The sequence below is a fragment of the Heptranchias perlo genome, chromosome 5 (assembly GCF_035084215.1).
Source record: "Heptranchias perlo isolate sHepPer1 chromosome 5, sHepPer1.hap1, whole genome shotgun sequence".
In the NCBI taxonomy this organism is placed as follows: Eukaryota; Metazoa; Chordata; class Chondrichthyes; order Hexanchiformes; family Hexanchidae; genus Heptranchias; species Heptranchias perlo.
Window position 1 is genome coordinate 108638932 of NC_090329.1, and position 22443 is coordinate 108661374.

Genomic DNA, 22443 nt, shown 5'->3' on the forward strand with positions numbered 1-22443 from the left:
AGTATTTTTTCATGCCCTCTCTTTACTTTCCTAATTTCCTTTTTAATTTCACCCCTGCACTTTCTATACTCCTCTAGGCTTTCTGCAGTATTGAGCTCTCAGTGTCTGACGTAAGTTTCCCTTTTTTGCCTTATCTTACCCTGTCATCCAGGGGTCTCTATATTTGGCAGTCCTACCCTTTTTCTATGTGGGAACATGTTTACTCTGAACCCCTTGAATCTCCCCCTTGAATGCCTCCCACTGCTATGACACTTCAAGTAGCTGTTTCCAGTCCACTTTATGTTAACTCACCTCTCAGCTTAGTAAAATTGGCTTTTCCCGAATTTAGAACTTTTATTCCTGTTCTATCTTTATCCTTTTCCATAACTATGCTAAATCTGACTGAATTATGATCACTACCACCAAAATGCTCTTCCACTGATACCCCTTCCACCTGCCCAGCTTCATTCCCTAAAACTAAAATTACCTCAGATAATGAAGCAGTCCGAGCCCGCATGCAGCAAGACCTGGACAACATCCAGGCTTGGGCTCATAAGTGACAAGTAACATTCACGCCAGACAAGTGCCAGGCAATGACCATCTCCAACAAGAGAGGGTCTAACCACCTCCCCTTGACATTCAACGGCATTACAATTGACGAATCCCCCACCATCAACATCCTGGGGGTCACTATTGACCAGGAACTTAACTGGACCAGCCATATAAATACTGTGGCGACAAGAGCAGGTCAGAGGCTGGGTATTCTGCAGCGAGTGACTCACCTCCTGACTCCCCAAAGCCTTTCCACCATCTACAAGGCACAAGTCAGGAGTGTGATGGAATATTCTCCACTTGCCTGGATGAGTGCAGCTCCAACAACACTCAAGAAGCTCGACACCATCCAGGACAAAGCAGCCCGCTTGATTGGCACCCCATCCACCACCCTAAACATTCACTCCCTTCACCACCAGCGCAGTGGCTGCAGTGTGTACCATCCACAGGATGCACTGCAGCAACTCACCAAGGCTTCTTCGATAGCACCTCCCAAACCCGCGCCCTCTACCAACTAGAAGGACAAGAGCAGCAGGCACATGGGAACAACACCATCTGCACGTTAACCTCCAAGTCACACACCATCCCGACTTGGAAATATATCGCCGTTCCTTCATCGTCGCTGGGTCAAAATCCTGGAACTCCCTTCCTAACAGCACTGTGGGAGAACCGTCACCACACGGACTGCAGCGGTTCAAGAAGGCGGCTCACCACCACCTTCTCAAGGGCAATTAGGGATGGGCAATAAATGCTGGCCTCGCCAGCGACGCCCACATCCCATGAACGAATAAAAAAAAACGAAATCCAGAACTACCCCACCTCTTGTTGGGCTTGCTACATACTGGCTAAAAAAGTTGTCCTGAATGCAAATTTAAGAATTCTGCGGCCTCTATACCTTTTGCACTGATTGTATCCCAGTTAATATTAGGGTAGTTGAAATTCCCTACTATTACTGCCCTATTGTTTTTGCACTTCTCAGAAATTTGCCTACATATTTGCTCTTCTATCTCCCTCTGACTGATAATAAAGATTGATTTTTTTTTTGGTGGGGAGGGGTTAAGCGATGATTATTATAGATCATGTAGATTTCCTTCTGTTTGGGCTGTAGATTAAAACTATCAACCAAACAGGGATGCTATTGGGCTTTAATTTTGAATAATTCACTTCAAATTCTTTTGAACATTATAGGAAGGCTGAGCATGCGTAAATATTTAACGGAAAAAAAATGGAGTTTAGCTATGTTGATTGACAAGGAATGACACTGTCTATAACACACTATTACAATGCCAAAGACTTGGCTAATGATGGTTTTCAGGAAGGGAGTTGGGGGCTTGTGACATGGATCCACTTACAAACAATAGCTTCCCAATTTACATGGAATGGTCTTTCCAATCGCTAATGCGTAAAAAGGAACATTTTTTAAAAACAAATTTTAATGGATGGAAAATCATGGGAATAGTGAATGTGAATTTCCAATATGCACTCCCAGTGGGTGAGGCTTCACACTGACACATACAAACTCAGCCCTTTGTCTTCTGTTTGGTACTGAAATGTGTGGGCGAAAAAAATGTAAGGAAAAATGAAAACCATGATGAAGATCAATGAAGTGGTGTACACATTAATTTAAATTCCATGTCTATAAGTTAATGGATTGTATGAACATATTTTCTAATTCCTAAGCGTCTTGACTCTATGATTATGAAGTCTGACAATCAGTCAGTCCCGTGCAGCGCTCTGTTCGGCTAATTGTACAGCGTCTCACTCCTGACATGAAGCAACGGTATGTCTGCTGTCCCCAGTGTGAGGAGGGAAGATTGTTAGGAAAATAGGAGCAGGAGGAGGCCATTCAGCCCCTCGAGCCTATTCTGTCATTCAGTTAGATCATTGCTGCCCAAGTTTTCTCTCTTTAATAACAAAAGTGTCATTTCCCAGCACTCTTCCTTCTTCACCAAGCTGTGAGCTGCCATCGATGGGCCATTGATTTAGTGGCCTTGGCCTATTATACTTATTCTTTAGTGAAAAGCACAATTTAATCACCGGTGTGCTAAATTAGGCACGATTAGCACTTACTGCAGATTTGGATGCTGACTGCGGAGTATATTACATAGAATGTACAGCAGAGAAACAGGCCATTCAGCCCAACTGGTCCATCTAACAGCACTGTGGGTGAACCTTCACCACACGGACTGCAGCGGTCCAAAAATCTATCGATCTCAGCCTTGAATATACTCAACGACTGAGCATCCACAGCCCTCTGGGGTAGAGAATTCCAAAGATTCACAACCCTCTGAGTGAAGAGATTTCTCTTCATCTCAGTCCTAAATGGCTGACCCCTTATCCTGAGACCATGCCCCCTAGTTCTAGACTCTCCAGCCAAGGGAAACAGCCTCTCAGCATTTACCCTGTCAAGCCCTCTCAGAATCTTATATGTTTCAATGATTTCACCTCTCATTCCTCTAATCTCCAGAGAGTTTAGGCCCATTCCACTCGATCTCTCCTCAGAGGCACTGTATAAATGAAAGTTCTTTCTTCCAACAACAGTGTCCCAAGGCGCTTCACAGGAGCGTTATCAGACAAATTTCCTTACATTATTCTCTTTCTTCACAGTAACAAAATCATGAAATCTTTAAGCTCTTCTGTTTGTTTTAAGCTTTTTGTTTAACATCTTTCCCACCTACCCCAGTGTGTCCCCGTTCCCCCCCCCCCACACCCCCACACCCCCACACCCAAAAGTTTTAAATTATTTTTGCTGTTTTTAGAATATGTGACCTCCAGCTCCCCCAATGGCACAGTGGGTAAATCCACTGCAAGGCCAGGTTGCCTCCAAATCAGTCTGTGCTGAGTTAGTGGAACACAACTACAATTTGGCCTTACCACCTCCGCCTAAGGATGGATTAAAATCAGCCCTGGTTCCTGCTTCGGGTTGCTATCTTACTGGACCTCTACTGGAAAGTGCATAAGCGCAGACCTCGGTTGAGGACAGGATTGGGCTGGGCTGGGTTTCAATGCCATTTCCCCCCCACCACCACACTCCACTCCACCCCCACACCAGCCTCAGTGGTGAAACACATTGCTTGTTCCCACCATTCCGGCTCACAGTTCAAGGAAAGCTATTTGGGCGAGGTATCCAAATAACTGGTGGCACCTGAGAAACTGTTCCCTTATATGAATCTTCAGTTTAGCCTCTCCCATTGTTGCTGAATAAAAGCACGAGTCTGTCGGAGGTTGCCTAACCACTAAGGGGACAACTTGGGTACTTTTAATTTTAAGAACTGTGGAGCTGAGCTACTTTTTGTTGTTGTTCTTTTAACGCAAATCCTAGACGCAAATTAAAGATTTTCTAATGAAATCTCATCAAAAGTGTTGACCTTTCCAAGTGTGTTTTGAAAGGGGTGGCTTTTTGAGAATTCAAGCGCAGGAAGGACTAACCCTTAACCCCGCCCTGTCTTTTTAAGAAACAAATACCCAAACCTATTGTGGTCACAGTTTGTGCGTGTTTTATTTTCTTAAAAGTTTTTTTTTTCCCCCCCTCTTTAAAACCTAGGTTTCTGAGAGCGGTTGTATTTGTGAGAAAATCTCTCCCACTGTTTGATGGGTTTAAAAAAAAACACATCTGAGCCGCGTTGAAACCGCGTGTGGTTTTTAAACAGAATCTTGTTCTTTTACGGCTGAGTTGCCAGCAAAGAAATATATACATCAGCAAATGTTGGCAATGTTAAGTCATCATTTACTGTAGAGCCAGCCCGATTCCAAGGAAGTGACCAGCGGCGATGTTGTGAATGATGTCGCAGGGCTGTGTGTGTGTACATGTGTGAGAAATGCAAGTTATAGAGAGGGAGTCCCTTCCCCCTGTTTTTTTTAAATACTCTTTGGTGCACACACACTACTGATCTGAGAGAGAGAGAGAGAGCTGAAAGCCAGCGTGCGCTCGGCAGCTGAAGCCTGTGTGACATCTGTCAGTTGGTGAACGGCACTGATAGCAATCCAAGGACCTACTGGGGGATTTCTCCAGATGACTGGCCATGCAGCGATTCATAAAAGTACTGCAGACTTGGTATAACTGAAATAACAATGTACTTGAGAACTGCCGATTGATGGAAGCTAATTGAGGTTTTCTACGAAAATGTGGAGGGAATAGGGGAGAGAGCCTGTTTAAACACTGGCTGACGTCCGGGGATCTTTATGGCCACATATGGGAGTGTGTTATCAGTGCTGCTGTCGGGAGGACAGGGATGGTGAAGGAAGTGAAGTGTCTGGTTTGTTTTGTAAGGAGAAGCAGGAATGCGGGTCCACATTCCCATTAGTAAACAAATGGGGCATTGTGTCCCTTCATCACAGGATGTCCTTCCTACAGCCCAATGGCAGAGGCAGATAGAAGGAAGAGATTGACATGGGGCTCAAGCACCGTGAGTAAAACCTTTCCAAATCTCCACGTCCCACAGGGGCATCTCTGCAGTGAACTGTTTATCTGAGCAGGTTAGCACTCTTACCATTTCTTCTCTCCACCCCCTCCCGTTTTTGTTTTCCCTTCTTATGGAACAAGAACTTTATAATTACATTTCCTTAAATAGTACTTATTCTGTTTTGTGTGTTTTAATTGCTTCTTGTATTTACACAGTTAACCTTTTAGTCAGGAGCTCAGCCTAAGCTAGGGCTACGTGTGTGCTTTTATGTATAGGTAACCCAGAACTATTTACATGGAACGATTTCAAAAGCTCGTAGTTTTCTTCCTATTTCCAAATCATTCTGGTAATTCTAACAAGACACGTATGTTCAGTATGTGCTGGCATTGACAGAGTTAAGACCAGGAAATTGATTAGAAGGAAAAGGAGTTGCATGAGTTTACTTAGGCTGTTTTGTATGTTTCTCAGGTCAGGAAAGAAATTGTCCAATTGAAGGAACTTATCACGTGCCTGGTTGGTGTGACGATTTATTTATTTTAAAAGGGCATTGCATCTGGAAAAGCAGCCTGTTCAGTTTGAATTGCCTGACTTGTCTTTTTCAAACACTCCTCAAGAGTTGAGGAAAGGTGCCTTTTAGACGCTCTGTTCTTGCTATTGGCTGCTGTGCTGTTGATGTGTGTACAGGTACAGATCCCGCCCCACAGCCGGCAGGTCTGGATAGTGAGCTTTTGGCGAGTGAATCATCAGATTAAGTTATTAATAGGAAACTTGAAAGAGGGAGGAGAAAGGAAGAGTCTCTTTGGTTTGTACTTACTGAAAGTTTCACTGTAACAATCAGCCCTTCAGTATTCGCAAGAGGCATGAGCTCAGCACCTGTCAGAGGGGCAGTGCAGTCTGATATTTGCAAGTATATTTGTCTTCCAGCACAAAGCTGACAGTACCAGTGAGTACTAATGGTAAACAACTGCTGCCAACATTGCCTGTGTGTTTAACTTCAGAATGTTCTTTGTGTTCTTTCTCTTTTTTTAATCCTTTCTTTTTTTTCCATTTTCTCTCTGTCACTTACCTGTATATCTCTATTTCTGGATCTGTCTTATCTGTCTGTCTCTCTGTATGTGTGTATATATGTATATGTATGCGTGTATATTTAAATATGTATATCTGTATCTGAGTGTTTCCAGCCTTTTCTGTTTTTATTCTATAATATGTATCTATCTCTTTCTGTCCTTTTTTCCCTCTCTGCTTCTTTCTCATTTATTTGAAATACTTATTTCACCACTTTGCTCAAATGTCCATAATTTGAATTCCCCTCGGTGATACGGTAGTAACTTTGTGGAATTTTGCTCCAGGATATTGTCGTAAACACTGTCGAAAATATTTGAAATTTAACTTGGTGAAAAGAAAAGCATTTTAAATCTGATCATTTGAGTGCATCGTTTATTCCTTGGCATTTCGAAGCAATATCCTTATTTCCCTTTTCTTTTAAAATCACAAGTTGGTGCTTTTGTTTAATATCCGAGACATCAGTGCTGTCCGACGCTTGGCTGTTGTGGTCCTTGGGACAAGTCCTGCTGTGTGCTGATGCTGCCAAGACCTGGCACTCCTGTCTACCCCAGAGGATGAGGAAACGTCACTGCGGGTTGTTTTGGGATGTTGTTTGCTCCTCTGGATTGTGCTGGGAAAGTTCGAGCTTCCCCATTTGGAAAGAGCAGCAGGTTCCGCTCCTGCCGCACACAGTTCCATATTTAACTCTCCAACGCAGACAACAGCTTCTTCCTCTTCCTCTGCTTGTTTGTGACACTTTCTGAAGCAGCTTTTCCACAGCCCCCCCCCTCGCCGCTTGGCCATGACCTAAAGTGCACTTGGAATCGCGGAGAAAGATTTCCTGTGATACAGACTGCAAATTTGTTTTTTAAAAGTTGGTGGGGGGGGGGGGTGGGGAGGGGTGGTGGAAGGAAGGTGGAAAGGGCTGGGGGGGGGGGACCAGCAGATGAGGTTGTGAAGGCAGGGAGCTACTCATGTACTTATTTTATATTTGAAGTATTCCTACCATCCCAACTTTACCATCAATACTGCTTCAGTGGCTTTGTTCCAGACTAGATTGCAGTATCCGAGACTACCAAACATGTTAGTTATAGACTGCTTTGATGATTACTCAAGTACTTTCAACAACTAGACCTATAGCAAAAGTGCCACAGTCTGCTCTATTAGTCACCCACTGTCTCGGAGGAAACCACAGAATGTGGACAATTGAGATTTAAAAAAGTTTCTTTTTGCCCCCCTCCTAGGCTTCCACAGAAAGTAGTTTGGATCATCACGTCTGAAGCCTGAGAAAAGAGAAAGAGAGAGAGAGAGAGAGAGTGTGCGTGTGTGTGGGGGAGATGAAAATGGACGTGGAGGACGTGGACATGACCCAGTGGACGGAGGCCGAGTTTAAAGAGAACTGTACGTACATTGTAAACGACCAGTCCTGGGACCCCACCACTGACAGCAGCCTAACTCATGCTCAAGCATCTCTGCCCCGAAATTTGAAGTTCAAGTATGCACATGATTCAAATGAGGTGAGAGTGATGTTTTTCTTCAAATGTTTCAAACCTCCTAACAGTGGGTGCAGGTATGGGTTAAAGATTGCCGTGTTTCTAATCCCCTCTTTGACGTAAAGCGCTTGTTAATTTTCATACTCAAATTGCCTCCATAATCTTCCAACTCTAACTATTAGCCCGAAATTAAAGATGAAGAAAATAGTCTTATGTATTTTAGCGGAAAGCGCTGTCAGAAATTGCTGGGATTCACATATGTTCATGAGTATGTCTAGCAAAATGGGTAAATGCTTGTACTTCACTGTAAGCTGAGGAAACCAATGCACACTTGAGGGGCTTTCAACTTATTTTTAAAAGGTACCAGCTCCCTTCTGCTAGAATATCTCATTAATTTAAAGTGTCACTGTGTTAATTCATTGATATGTTAACACAATTCATTTTTTAAACAGCACACTCCAATAGTTTGTGGGTGGTCAGTAAGTGCTTTGTCTCGTTAATCTATGACAGGCAGCTAATGTGTATTTTTAATATGTATTATATTATAATTGAGCAAAATTAGAAATGTTTCTGTAGTCCACTGCATAGAACAAAAAAACTATAGAGTGGAAGTGACAAATGCAATAATAGCATGTGTTTGTGCTTGAAAGCAGGTCCCCGGCCATAGGTGGGTTATAGTAGATTTTGTTTTAAAGCTCAGCTTTATGCAGTGTAGCATTTTACAGCGGTAGATAAAGTCTGTGTCTGTATAACTGCACATAATGCTGTGTAACAGTAGGTAGTTGTGTGTGTGTTTGTATGTGTTACAGTAGATAATGCTCAGCAGTTGTAACATTGGATAATGCTGTGTATGTATGTTTAACAGTTGTCTGTGTAAAACGATAAATGAAACTGTGTGTATATTTATATGTGGAACAGTAGGTGATTGTGTGCATGTGAAATAGTAGATAATGCTGTATGTGTGTTTAACAGTATGCAAAGTTGTATGAGTAACAGATAATGTATCTATTTGTATCCATTACAGAACATAAAATTCTATTTGTAAAAGCAGGGGTGAGACACTATAGTTATGAAGACAAATTGGAGATACTGGACAATATCCACTGAAGCAGGGAACGCTGAGGAGATTTAATAGAGGTTTCTTTCAAATTATAATGGGCTTTGATAGGGTGAATAGGAAAAGACTGTTTCCCTTGGTTGGGGAGTGGGGGTGACAAGGGATCATCAGTTTAAAATATTCTCTAAGAGTGAGGAGAGAGGTTAGGAGAAAGACAGAGAGTTGCTGGAGCATGGAATCCTTTGCCACGGTGAGTAATTGAGGCAAAGACTATGGCATCTTTTAAGGAAAGAGTAGATAACATTTGAAGCAAAGAAAAATGCATGGCTACGGGAAGAGAGCAGGGCAGTGAGATTCATTTTAGATTGCTCTAGCAAAGAGCTGGCACAGACAAAATGGGCTGAATGGCCTCCTTCTGTTCTATAAGCTTCTATGGTTCGAGCAGTAAGTAAAGCTGTGAGTGTGTGTGTGTGTAACAGTAGGTAAAGTTCTATGTGTATCCAGAGTAAGGGAGAAATTTATCGCTACTATTAATGGCACGTTTCCCAGTTGGTCATAGAAGGCTGAACAACATCCTCGATTCCCACAGTTTACATGAAGTGCTGTTCAGCTCTTTCAGCACTTGCAGGAAGTATAAAGACAGCCGAGACATTTAACTGTAGTGATTTATCAGAGAAAGCAATGGGTCAGAGCTGCAGTGTCCTTTCTGATCAGATTTCTTATCAGGTTCACAAGTTTACACTCAAAACAGCCAGGGATCACTGCTGAAGTGGGTGTGTACATTTTGTGGGTTTGACTCACACTCATTTCGTTATTTTTGATTTCATTTTTGATACTGCATGCAAAACGGTTCATTTGAAACGGGATTCGGTGATTTAATTTATCCTCTATTTTATATTTGATTCTTGCCCCCACTTACAATTTCAGATTAATTTTCTGGTGGTGTTTCTGGTTCTATTAAGGAGCCAGTAAGACTGTGACAAAGACCTCAGTGTTAGTCTGTTTTTACTAGAATGACTTATCCAGTTACCGTGCCTTAAAGGACATTGCTGCTTGTAACGGGACTGACTGACTTTTAGTGCATTGCCACATGTGTTTCAGAAACGATGCAGTGCGCTCTGTCAACTTCAGATAGGCCTTGTTGATTTAGAGCAAGCTCCAAGTTTGTTCTGTGCCCATGTTTTTATTCTGCAAACATTTTGGCGTCTTGCCAGTAGGAAGTGTACCCCGGAGAGGAAAATCCATCCCCTTCACTATAAGGGTTTTACGTTCCTGTGTCTCTCCGTCCCTCAATCCACACTGTGACTGTGAGAGAAAGAGAAAGAAAACGCCTGGGTGAAAGTTGGAATGAATCGAGTCATTGTGTAAACTTTCTTTCAGATGCAGTTTTTGTAAAGAAAGTACATTTTCTTTACTCTGACCCTCAGACGAGGGCATAAAGATGGTTTTAAGGAAGTCATCCTGTGTAGTGAATAGTGAGTTCCACATGGAATATCTGCTGCCTCTAATCAGCACACCTGAAGTAAAATAAGTGCCTTGAGGTTAAGGGTGCGCGACTTTCTCTGTAGTAACTTCAGATTATGTAGCAATCCAGTAAAATACACTCTACCCTTTTAACTGTCAACAGTATGGGCTTTTTAGAAGAGATGTGCGGTGTGCAGTTGCAGGGCCAGGGGAGGGTGGGGTGAGGGACAAGGTGGTTACCCTGTTTGTTTAAAGGGGAAGGAAAACCACTGAAGGGTTGTTTATCCTGGGCCTGTCCTTTCACACCGTTACAGTTACAAAAATGGACATTATAACTGACATTTTCTAGCAAGTCATACGGGGAATTTCTACTCCCTTCCTTTCTCTTTCCTCCCACCCCTCCTCAGCTCTCAAAAAGCATGGGCGGAGTTGTTGCTCTTTAAAAAGAGAATAAAAAAGCATTGAGGTTTCTGATCTCCGAATAACACCAGTGTAATTTAAAAGAGCCCTTTAAACTGTCTGCAATTTTTAAGAAAATGTACCTACATATCACTAACTTGTACACTGTAATCACCATTTACTTTGCAGACATTTAATTAATAACTTGGAAGTTGTTCCCTATGTAAATAATTAAAGTAAATTGAGTTAATGAAGACTTGGCGGAGCTGTTTTTTGTCTGGGAGACAGACATAGGCAGGATGTCTTTGCTGACCTACCCCGCTGACAGAGATAGATGCTCCACGCTGGTAGAGGGGTCAGGGTTACCATAAACCATCGAGAGAAATGGCTTCTGCAGGGGGATATGAAGCATGAAAGTGTTGAAGCTTTCTACCTGTTATCCGCCGCGTGTTTATACTTGGCAGACACCAGCCCTGCCCTGCCATGATTCATTGGGACCATGGTCAGCGGCAGTGGGTTTTACTGGGACCGCTGTTAGGACAGGTCTAATGTGCAGCTGAAAGCTCTGTGCAATTGATTTTAAACAGTCACCTTTTAGTGTTGTCCGTCAACTGCTCTGTTGCACTGATGTTTAGAAAAGGGGGGAGAGCAAATCTGCAGTCCGAAGTGGGGTGGGGAGGGGGTGGGAGCATAAAGGGGGTGGGGAAATGTTCTGGGTTCAACTTGTGTATCTACTGACTGGCCAGCTTCAGTGCTGAATCAGGGTAATGGAGGTGAATTTGGCCAATTCTATACTAGAAAAGGAATCTGAAATTGTCCTGGTGGCTCATTGTGTAAACGAACAGCCGGTTTTATTACTGAATCATGAGTTTGGAAGATACCAGGAATGATCCTGGTTTATGGTAAGCTAGTTTTTTTCAGCTAGGGGACAATGATTTGCTATAATTGGCCTCAGTGCACCCCACCCCACCCTCCCTCCATCCCCAGATAGCGAAGGTGGAAAAAAATAGATGAGATTCCCCACTTCTTGTGATTGCTGTCCAGTGGCCCCCGCTGGGGAGGGGGTGGGGGGAGGAGATGAACATGTTGATCTGTGATGCCCCTCGCGTTCAAATAACTGACTGACACTATCTAGATTCATTCATGAAAAACAGACATCCGGGTGATGTGAGTGGCTCACGGAGTCACTCAACATGAGGAAGCACATTCCTCCGAGGGGAGGGGAAAAGTTGGGGAACGAGCAGAAGCAGGAGCTTTCTAAGCTCTTTTTCCAAGCCCAGGCACTGTTGCACTGAGAGAGGCCTACGCCTGTTCTTCTGAGACAAGTTGTCAATGCGGTAGAGCTGGGCAATATTTGGCACTGACCTGACAAGAATGCTTTTTTTTAATAACCAAAATTACATAAGCGTATTGCGCAAAAAATGACCACGGTCAGTCGGAATTGAGTTTGTCCCAATGTGACAGCTCCAAGCAGTTGGTTTCAGGCTTTGTTTCTGAAGTGATTTTTAGAATCTGTCTTTCTCACAACTATCTCTTACATGTACAGGTGTCAAAAAGCCAAAAGAGAACAAATATGTGTCTAGAAGTAAAGCAGGACGATTCCTAAAATAACTTCACTATTATTTTTCATTTTGCCTTTTTAAAGAGGGGGGAATATAAAAGTCAATGTTCCGTCTGTTTTCATGATATTATCACTCTGTGCTTTTTGCAAAGGAGGGAGGTTGACTAAGCTTTTTGGCAGAATGTAGGCAAGAATATGCGTCAGAATGTGTTATGATGGTGATGATGATGATGCACAGATGTACAGCCGAGAACCCACAATGTGGAAGTAAAACTTCAGCTGGCTGGCTAATTTCAGTAATGCTTAACACTAAGAAATGGGCTGGGATATGCCACAAACTTTTTATTTTTGAAATGAAAGTGCACAATAATAATATAAAAGCTTTCGAGGTGATTAGAGGCAAGTAGCAGAACTGCAGGTGTGTGTCCTCTGCATACAGGAGGCATGGTATTATGACCCTGAGCAAGTGTCCTTGTTTACAATGGCAATTGGAGGTCAGAGTGGCCCAGTGTCGGCTTAAATCTAATCAGCAAGCGTATATGCAACAAAATTCTGTGCCTAAAGCAGAGGAGATCCCCAGCCCTTCAAGTAGGTGTCACACTTTGTGCAGGTAGCACAATTTTGTGTTTTTTTTTTAACTAAGGAGCCTCCAGGAGGGGGCAAAGGTCAGGACCAGTTACTTGTGGTAAAACGCACACAGGTGAAAACAGGTGCATGTGTAAGAGTGTACACGTGCATTTCCCCTCCCCAGTTTTCTTTCCTTCCTCGCCTCAGGGGGCTGACTCATGCTGGAGTACAGTCCCATAGTTGCTTGACAACCTCCTGGTGCTCACCCAAATGGCCATTTCTCTCGCGGGAACTTAAGGTGGGAGTACCAGCAGGGTATTTGGACCTTCTGTAAATGGGGGCACTAACACCCAATTCCACATTGGACTCTGAGCTCCACAGAATGATACATGTCCAGTATGCTGATCTGACCTAGGTGTTTTTCACACTGGTCTAGAAATACTGTAGCAGGGTTGGTACTGCAACAACTCATACTGCAGCCCAGCACTTTTTTAACAGTAGTTCTTGGGATGTGGGCGTCACTGGCTAGGTCGGCATTTATTGCCCATTCCTAGTTGCCCAGAGAAGGTGGTGGTGAGTCTTTTTGAACCGCTATGAACAATGGTGGCTACTTCTGTGTGTGTCATTTTTTTCCGACTCTGGGCGTATCAGATCACCTAGGCCCAGCTCATGTTTGGAAAACTGGACAAGGGAGAGCTCATGCCCGTAAGGAAGCTAGTCCGATGTTTCCACACATTCAAATTAATGGATGGAAAATTGGGCGGGCTTGCTCATGAGTGTGCACTGCCCTGCACCAGGCTTTCCTCCATGCACTGGCTCCAGGTGAACCAATACGCCAAGATGCAGGAACAGAACAATCTACCCTAGTATCTCACTCTTTTACTACCACTGCACAGTGTAAGCCAGCACTGCTCAGGGATATATTACCAAGCCTTTCATTTTTTTTAGATTAACAGAATAACTGGCTTCCTGATGCATGAATCATGATAAAATATGCAGTGAGTAAAAGAAGAAAACAATTTTTTCCCCCATCATGTTCTATTTGTTCAATGTTTTCTGCTTTCCTGGGTTTGCTTCACCCCATCCTCTCCCCTTATTTCCCCTCACTCAATTCACTTATTTGAAATCTCTGCATTCAATATTGTTTAATTTGCCACACAAATCTGAGGAGGGTCTTGTAACGACAGCCGTTCATCGTACACTCCTGACCAGATCGTCGGCTTTCAAATCTCTGGTCTGAACTGACGCATTCGCTCTGGAGTGGCTCCTCTCACCAATCTTGCTGGGTTTGTTCAAGGAAGAAGTTAAAGACAGGCTGTGGGAAGTGTTTCTTTCCCTCAGGAGTTAGGAAGGAGATGGGGTGGGGAATAAATTGGAATGGTATTGTAGTAAGTTTATTTTAACATAAATTAATGGGTTGAAAGTTATATCGTGACTACGATTGCGCTGGTACGAAGTGTTAGTTGATGAAACGCTGGTGCTGTGCATCAACTGATGCAGTGCCATGGGTTGGGTTGTCCAGGCTCGGGACATTGCGTTCAGTGCTGTGATTCCGGGCGGTGCTGAGACTGTGTGTTGGGTTGTCCAGGCTCGGGACATTGCGTTCAGTGCTGTGATTCCGGGCGGTGCTGAGACTGTGTGTTGGGTTGTCCAGGCTCGGGACATTGCGTTCAGAGCTGTGATTCCGGGCGGTGCTGAGACTGTGTGTTTTGTTGTCGGGGATCGGGACTGTGCGTTCAGTGCTGTGATTCCGGGCGGTGCTGAGACTGTGTGTTTTGTTGTCGGGGATCAGGACTGTGCATTCAGTGCTGTGATTCCGGGCGGTGCTGAGACTGTGTGTTGGGTTATCGGGGATCAGGACTGTGTGTTCAGTGCTGTGATTCCGGGCGGTGCTGAGACTGTGTGTTGGGTTATCTGGGATCAGGACTGTGCGTTCAGAGCTGTGATTCCAGGCGGTGCTGAGACTGTGTGTTGGGTTATCGGGGATCAGGACTGTGTGTTCAGTGCTGTGATTCCAGGCGGTGCTGAGACTGTGTGTTGGGTTATCTGGGATCAGGACTGTGCGTTCAGAGCTGTGATTCCAGGCGGTGCTGAGACTGTGTGTTGGGTTATCGGGGATCAGGACTGTGCGTTCAGTGCTGTGATTCCGGGCGGTGCTGAGACTGTGTGTTGGGTTATCCGAGATCAGGACTGTGCGTTCAGAGCTGTGATTCCAGGCGGTGCTGAGACTGTGTGTTGGGTTATCCGAGATCAGGACTGTGCGTTCAGAGCTGTGATTCCAGGCGGTGCTGAGACTGTGTGTTGGGTTATCTGGGATCAGGACTGTGTGTTCAGTGCTGTGATTCCGGGCGGTGCTGAGACTGTGTGTTGGGTTATCGGGGATCAGGACTGTGTGTTCAGTGCTGTGATTCCGGGCGGTGCTGAGACTGTGTGTTGGGTTATCGGGGATCAGGACTGTGCGTTCAGTGCTGTGATTCCGGGCGGTGCTGAGACTGTGTGTTGGGTTATCCGAGATCAGGACTGTGCGTTCAGAGCTGTGATTCCAGGCGGTGCTGAGACTGTGTGTTGGGTTATCCGGGATCGGGACTGTGCGTTCAGAGCTGTGATTCCGGGCGGTGCTGAGACTGTGTGTTGGGTTGTGTGGTGTTTGCGCTGTCTGTTTGATGCTCCAATATAAATAGTTGCCTTATATCTGATATGAGTCCACGTTTTGATCTTTCTTTGGAGTGCTCTTACAGCAATTTGCAATCTACACATCGCAACAATTAGAAACACTTGCGGGGAATAATAATGCTGCGAACCCCAGAGCAGTAAGGAGTAGACCATGCCAATTTGCTTTCAGTAACTGTGGCCTCATATCATTTTTGCTGATAACTCTGTTTAGAAACTATAATATATTTGAATGGCGGAGCAGGCTGGAGGAGCTGAGTGGCCGACTCCTGTTGCTATGTTCCTATATTTTTCCCTCACCCCCCCCCCACCCCTATTTTCTCACTTGTAATACGTCACAAGTGTTGGCGAGAAGCTCTTTCACACACAAAGAAAAAAATATGTAATGGCAAGATCTAGGTAAATAAAAATGTATGTGACTGTAATACAATATGGAACGCATGTTGGGATAATATGTGTGTGGGGGACCTGAGTTCAAAATGATACCCGTGGTAATACTGGGAAGACGTCAGATATAATCTTTAAGAAAAAAAATAAAATCAAACAAGGGTTTCAGCATCAAATAAACTAAAGCTTTGTTTATTTTATTGAAAAGGTGAAATGATTGAGCCTGTGCTCTCACTCATTGATTTATGACACTTTGTCCACAGGTGCTTGGAGTTATGAGCGCAGAGTACATCCCCAAAGGGACCCGATTTGGGCCACTTGTGGGTGAAATCTACACTAACGACACGGTCCCAAAGAATGCAAACCGAAAATACTTTTGGAGGGTAAGTTGGAAAATAAAAATTCTGCTGATGCAATTGTACGTTCACTAAATGAATACTGCTGAAAAAGTTTGTCACTTCCTGTTTTATATCTGTGTCTATGTGTGTGTGTGTGCAGCAAAGAAGTTCCTGTGAAACACCATATATGTACTAAGTAGGAGTTAACACAGTAAATTAGCTGAGTAAGTGTCTGGGTCTCAGAGGTTAGGAATGCTGAGGGTGAAATCTTGTTAGTAATGAACTGATCTTGACTATTCTTGGCCCCGAATGTTGGGACATAGCATTTCTTATGGAAAAGGAAACAATTCAGCTCTTGCTTGGAGGCAAATCAAATTAGCATTTTGATCGAGAACTAATTAGAACCAGTTGATGCAAAAATCCTGCTTTTTTTTCCCTCTTATTTTTCCCTCCCTTCTTAACTATAAGTAAAGACAGGGTGACTTAAAAAGGTCAACGAGGAAGTGAAGTGCGTTCAGCTCCTCCTCATCCTTTGTGCGCATGATCCTTTGTATATTGTAGCATCTTTTTCACTGAGAGAGTGAAGTGAGTGAGTATTTCTAGCCTGCTGATTTTACCATCCTGCCGACAGCAGTCTACGCAGCTCCTCTGGGTTCAGAGGCCGTGGACACCTCTAGATTCAGTTACACAGGCCACAGGTGTATTCATTCACCTGTATGGCCCTCCCCCAAAACCCCCACCCTATCAATGGGGAAAGTACGATGGCCAGTTAAATAGCAACTAGTCCGGACATTAAAAAAAGATACATTTGCTGCTGTTGTTGTACTCCAGATGCCATGGAACCCGGCCCGCAGAATGCATGGGGTAATCTCTACAGCGCCCAAGGCCCAAGCCTGTATTTCAAAATTGTTTGCTAAAGTCCTTCTGTAACATAAACGTGCCATCAGAAATGATGGGGATTTCAGTTACTGTCCTCTTCCACTCTCCTTATCTTGCCTTTAATGCCCCTGTTATGTTCATTAATGCCCTGATCATTGCTTTGTTTGGCATCTGTTATTGCCTGGTATGAGGAAATACAAATATGAACACTTGAAAATGTTGGACTATTTTCGTTAGAGCAGAAGAGATAATGGAACGATTTGATAGCGGTGTTCAAAATTATGAAGGGACGGGACAGACTAGATAGAAACAGATTGTTTCCAGTGGTTGAGGGGTCTAGGACGAGGGGACATAGATATGAAATTAAATGTAAGAGATTTAGGATGAGACAGCAGGAGATACTTTTTTGCACAGATGGTTGTGGGGTTGTGGAACGCATTACCGGAGTCATTGACTGGGCCAAACAGCCTGTTTCCCTGTTGTAATTTCTATGTAATTCTGTATGAGAGATGGGGGGTGAGGGGGAGGTGGTGGTGGTTAGCACACAAATTGCCAGATTTTACTAATGAGCTTTCATCTGCAATTTGATACCATCTTGACCTTTAAAGGCAGCTTTGGAAGCAGGGCAGAGAGCTCCAGGTTATGCCAAACCTTGCAGACTCACATTGTACAACAGTCGCTGATGAAAATGATTATCACAGAGCTTAGTTGTTATTCTGTTTGAAGGAAAGAAATTCAGTCATTTATGAAGTATTGTAGTACTCTCTAAATGAAACCAATTAAATATAATTGAACTTCATTCAAGCCGTTTATAGCCCATGTTCAGATATAAATTTTATATTTACTCATTTGGGTCTTGGGGTTTGGCCTTAATTCTAAAATTGTGTTGTGCAAAACTGCAGGTTTGGCCAGAATTGCAAAATACATTACTAATTACCAGAAATAGGTTCAGCAAAACGATGTAAATGTTACTTGATTTTTTTTCTTTTTCCTGTGTCACCACACCATGGAAATAAGATTTGAAATGGGGCAACATTGATGACATCGGAGCTATGTCTCAGTTACATTTCTGAAAACTGTACAGTGAGTGATACAGTGGAAAATCAATCGGAAGTTAATCAAGATTTCAAACACACACACACACACACACACACACACACACAAAGTGCCTTGTAATGGAAGCAGCAGAGTCATTAATTCCTGGAAGTTTTAAAAAGATCTTCACACTAAACAAAAACCTGAAAACCTACTCGTTCACCAAGCACTCTGCACTCCTTCTACTGTTCCAATTTCTCATAACAAACACACCACAAGATGTAGAGCGGACCATTTTGAAGAACTCACATTTGGTTCTGCTCCCCATCATCCCCCTCCCCCCAACCTTCGATTTTACAGCAAGTACCGTATGTTTATATGAAAAAAGAAACGTCCAGTATTTCAATCATGGGCTTTAAAGGCGGCAAGCAAAAGTTGCAGCAGCAAAGCTCAGGGTAATTGTAGTGAGAAAGAGTGTGCCACTGAGGTCAGGGCTTTGATCTACTTCCAAACATCTGCTGATCCTGTTGTGGCAGGTGATCCCTGTGCAAGTCCCCATCCCAGATCATCTGCATGAGCTCAGCTTTAGAAATAAATGTCTCACAGCGAAACCAAAAGAGTTTTGCATAGCCGTAGCACTCGAGGAGGGGGCGGCAGGAAAATGGAGGCTACAGATTCAGTTTGAGTAGCCTTTGACGTCAGGGCTTCAGGTGACTCAACACACGGTGTGTACGTATAAGCACAGTCAGAATGGGAGCAGTGATAGCATCCACCTGTCCCTCCAGTCTCTTCGCACATGAGACTCTGTGCTGGATCACACAGCAGTACGGGGCTTGTGGCCAGGTTGACGGCAGGACACATCATTAAAAAAAAATTTTTTTTTATTTATATAAGGATATTAAAAAAAATTTAATGCAAACAAATGGAGAAGGTAACAGTTAAAGTATCCTTGTCTACTGTGAAGGCCAGATTGAGGTCCATTTGTAATTTTTTAATATAATAAACCTCGAAAGATTTGTTCCACTTTAAGCAGTTAAAAAGCTGTCCACATTTTCAAGGGGGAGTTTTTAAGTTGTATATTAAATTTTAATTTCTCTCTTTTTCTATATCCACTTTAGGTGTACTCAAATGGTGATTTTCATCGCTTTATTGATGGGTTCGATGAGAACAAAAGTAACTGGATGCGATATGTGAACCCGACCCGCTCGCAGCAAGAGCAGTGCCTGGCCGCTTGTCAGAATGAGATGGACATCTACTTCTACACCGTGAAGCCCATCCCTGCTAACAAGGAACTGCTGGTCTGGTACAGCAGCGAATTTGCAGAACGCCTCCACTGCCCAGCCTCAGGTGATCTTATGATGATTAAGCTAAGTAAGTGTCAAATTAAATGCTGCGTTGAACCATCATTTCATCCTAAGCATGCCCACTTATCAGAACATCGTGGATGTATTTGTATGAAAATGCCTGCTAAGTATTTTTTTGAGAGGATTTTCCTTTTGCCAGCACGGGTCACAGTTCAGAAGTTTGTTGTAACATCAGCAGCACATCCCATTACAAGCAAGCCTTACGACAGAGGCTGTGGTAGCCCGAGCATTGTGCGTGGTAGAACAAGATTGTCTGCTTTATTGCTTCATCCCCTAAAGTAGCAGAAAGCGTACCATGAAACCACACAAGAGGCCAGAATTGAAGGAGGGCAGAGATCTCGGAGGGTTGTAGGGCTGGAGGAGGTTACAGAGATAGGGAGGGGAGAGGCCATGGAGGGATTTGAACACGAGGTTGAGAATTTTAAAATTGAGGTTTTGGTGGACCGGGTGCCATTGTAAGTCAGCGAGCACAGGGGTGATGGGTGAATGGGACTTGGTGCAAGTTAGATTATGGGCAGCAGAGTTTTGATTGAGCTCAAGTTTATGGAGGGTACAAGATAGAAGGCCAACCAGGAGAGCATTGGAATAGTCGAGTCTATAGGTAACGAAGGTATCGATAAGTTCGGAATAGGAGTCTAATGGTTTTATTACCATCATGCTACACTTGGGAGCATAAGGGTTGCAGAAAAAACGTGAGCAGCAAACTTTTGATTAATTCCTTTTTTAAAAGGATATCATGGGGTAGATTTTCCAGGTCCACACTGAAAACAAGCAACCTTGCACTTATCGAGAAATATCAGCTGTGCTGTGCTGTAATTATACAGGTACAGTAGCCTAGAGTAGCATCCCAGAGGTTGTGAGTTCAGTTGTGAAATAATTTTTTTTAAAAATCTGGTGGACTGGCACCCCGAAAAAAAGATGACCACAAAAACTGCCAGGTTGTTACTAACGTCCCCCACCGAAGGGGAAACTCGGTAGGATTCCGGTCCCACCCTAGGTGGCTGACCCTTAATGCCCTCGGGGCAACTCGGGATGAGCAATAAATGCTGCCTTGCTGATGCCACCAACTTCCAGAGAACAAATTGTTTAAAATGTTCCAGCAGTTGGGCTGCCAGCACATGCTTGGAAAGTGTGGGATTATGTTCTGTTGTAAAATGTTAATAGTTGTGCATGCACGTGGATTCTAGAGAGAGAGCCTTGAAGGTGCTGGCGTGGCTTGTGCTGATGGAATAAGCAGTTACGGTTGGAGTCTTACGTTTAAAACGTCCTGGATTTCTCATTTCTCTTTAAAGTTGCTGTGTTATGGCCTCACAGATTCTGGCAACCTTCCGATGCCTTGCCCAGGTAGCCATTCTTCGTGTGTAAATCTCGAAACACTACGTGTTGGGAGGCTATGCCTCTGCGGAAGGCATCACATCCAAGCTGGGAGCTGTTCTATCCAAGTTTCCAGTCATTCAGTAACGATCAGAAACGGATGTTTCCGACCGATTTTCCCACCCCAGCTCAATTTTAAAAATCCCTCCACTGCCCTCTCTTGAGTTTCATTAAACTCAGCACAGACCAGGAGTCAAGCCGATTAGATTCCAGGTGTAAACAGCTCAATACCATATGATGCATTTACCCACTGAATCAACAGGGGAACCAATGTGGATGTTGACCCTTTTCCAGCTTCACCGGCGTAAAGCATTTAATCAGATAACAGAACCCACCCCCCGGAAAGGTTAGAGAGTTAATGGCATGGTGCTTTTAAATGCAGAGTTACTGTTGTAGGAGCAATAGCTGCCTGGGTCAACTACACACAATACACACAAGGACACTTCTTATCTGTTTGCCCGAGAGTCATCCAGTCAAATAAATCACTGTCTATAGAGTTTTTAACTTAATTCCATTCACTCTTTCTTTTATTTTGAGGTAAGAAATGATGATTCAACAAATGTGTGAATAGAACATAAATATGACGTAGGAAGGTGAAAGAGGTTTTTTTTTGTCTTTGCATGAACGTACTCAATCCAGGTGGAGGCAGTTTTAAAGTGAAAGGCAGTAATTCCAAAAATACATGGTTTAAAAAATATTCTACAATGGCATTCTTAGAGCACACTTCATTTTTTTATTTTACTTTTGCTTCTGTTTTAAGGTTTTTTTTATTTGCCGAGGGGGTGGGCAGGTGATCTGTTTCCTGGGTCCCGTCTGATGCTGTTCTGCAACCGGCCTCTGGGAGGTGAGCGAGAGCTTCATGAGTTGGCTTTCGTGTCTCTCCCCCCGCGCCCCCCCCCTCCCCCCTCCCCAGGGTTGCCAACTCTGGTTGGACGTATTCCTGGAAGTTTCATCACGTGACCTGCAACCACCCTGCCCTTTTCCCACCAATTACTATATTTTTATAACTTATAAACAAAAGTGTTCAAAGAAAATGAAAAAAAATTTTTTTTTATAATTCCCCCATTATTTTTCTCCCGCATTACTCGCAGAAGTGTCCAGGAAATCAATCTTTAATTCCTGGAGACTTCAGGACAATCCTGGAAGGTTGGCAACTCCCCCCACCTTTCTTACTACATTGGAGTCACTGCATGTACTGGCACAGCTGGCCAGGAATTCTCTGTGCCACAGAGTGTTGGGGGTTTTTGTTAATTCCTTTGGGGTTACTTTACACAGTTTGTTTTAGCTCGTAGGGCCTAGCAGAATCTTGTCTGCTGCTCAACGTGCTGGATCTGGTTGCCATAGCAACATCTCAACCAGAGAGATCCATCAGGCTAAATTTATCATTTACTAATGTACAAATGGGAAACTTGGGTTTTACCTTTTGTAAGGACTGGATTACAATATGTTGCAGTAAATATTTGTTTTTCATTAGATTTAATTCAAATCTTTTTATTCCAAACATCCAGAGTGCCTCAGCCTGCCTAGAAGTGGGGAACTGCAGGAAAAATGGCAGCACAGATCAGGAGGTCAGCCTGATGGTAAGGAGAAGTTATAAATGGTTTAGAGGAAGGTAAAAATTACAGTACAGTTAAAGCACATTAAAGTGCTTCAGGATAAGCTCATTGAAGAACCTTCTCTTACAGTATTCCATTAATGGGTACACCATTTTGGACGAGGGGTGAGAGTAACTTTAATGAGTGCCTAGTTTTATTAGTTTGTATGGAGACCTGTTCTGTTAAATGTTTAATCATTTTTAACTGTTCAATACCTCCATTCTCACTATTGTAATCTGTATCGGCGAGTTCCTCTTTAATCAGCATATATGTATATCATGC

General features: G+C 43.5%; 1 protein-coding gene across 6 annotated transcripts in view; it reads left to right on the forward strand.

Annotated features, from left to right (window-relative positions):
* The window catches only part of prdm1a (PR domain containing 1a, with ZNF domain), a 97041-nt gene that overhangs the window by 59803 nt on the left and 14795 nt on the right, over positions 1-22443 (forward strand). Inside the window, exons 1-5 of one of the 6 annotated variants that reach the window (XM_067984958.1) lie at positions 4463-4937; positions 7223-7495; positions 15840-15959; positions 18947-19199; positions 22075-22146. In XM_067984958.1, coding sequence (XP_067841059.1) covers positions 7316-7495; positions 15840-15959; positions 18947-19199; positions 22075-22146 — 625 coding nt within the window. In that variant the 5' untranslated portion in view covers positions 4463-4937; positions 7223-7315. Of the gene's footprint in view, positions 1-4462; positions 4938-5577; positions 5619-5738; positions 5891-7222; positions 7496-15839; positions 15960-18946; positions 19200-22074; positions 22147-22443 lie in introns of those variants that run through there. The other 5 variants (XM_067984960.1, XM_067984955.1, XM_067984961.1 and 2 more) reach the window with 5 other exon arrangements.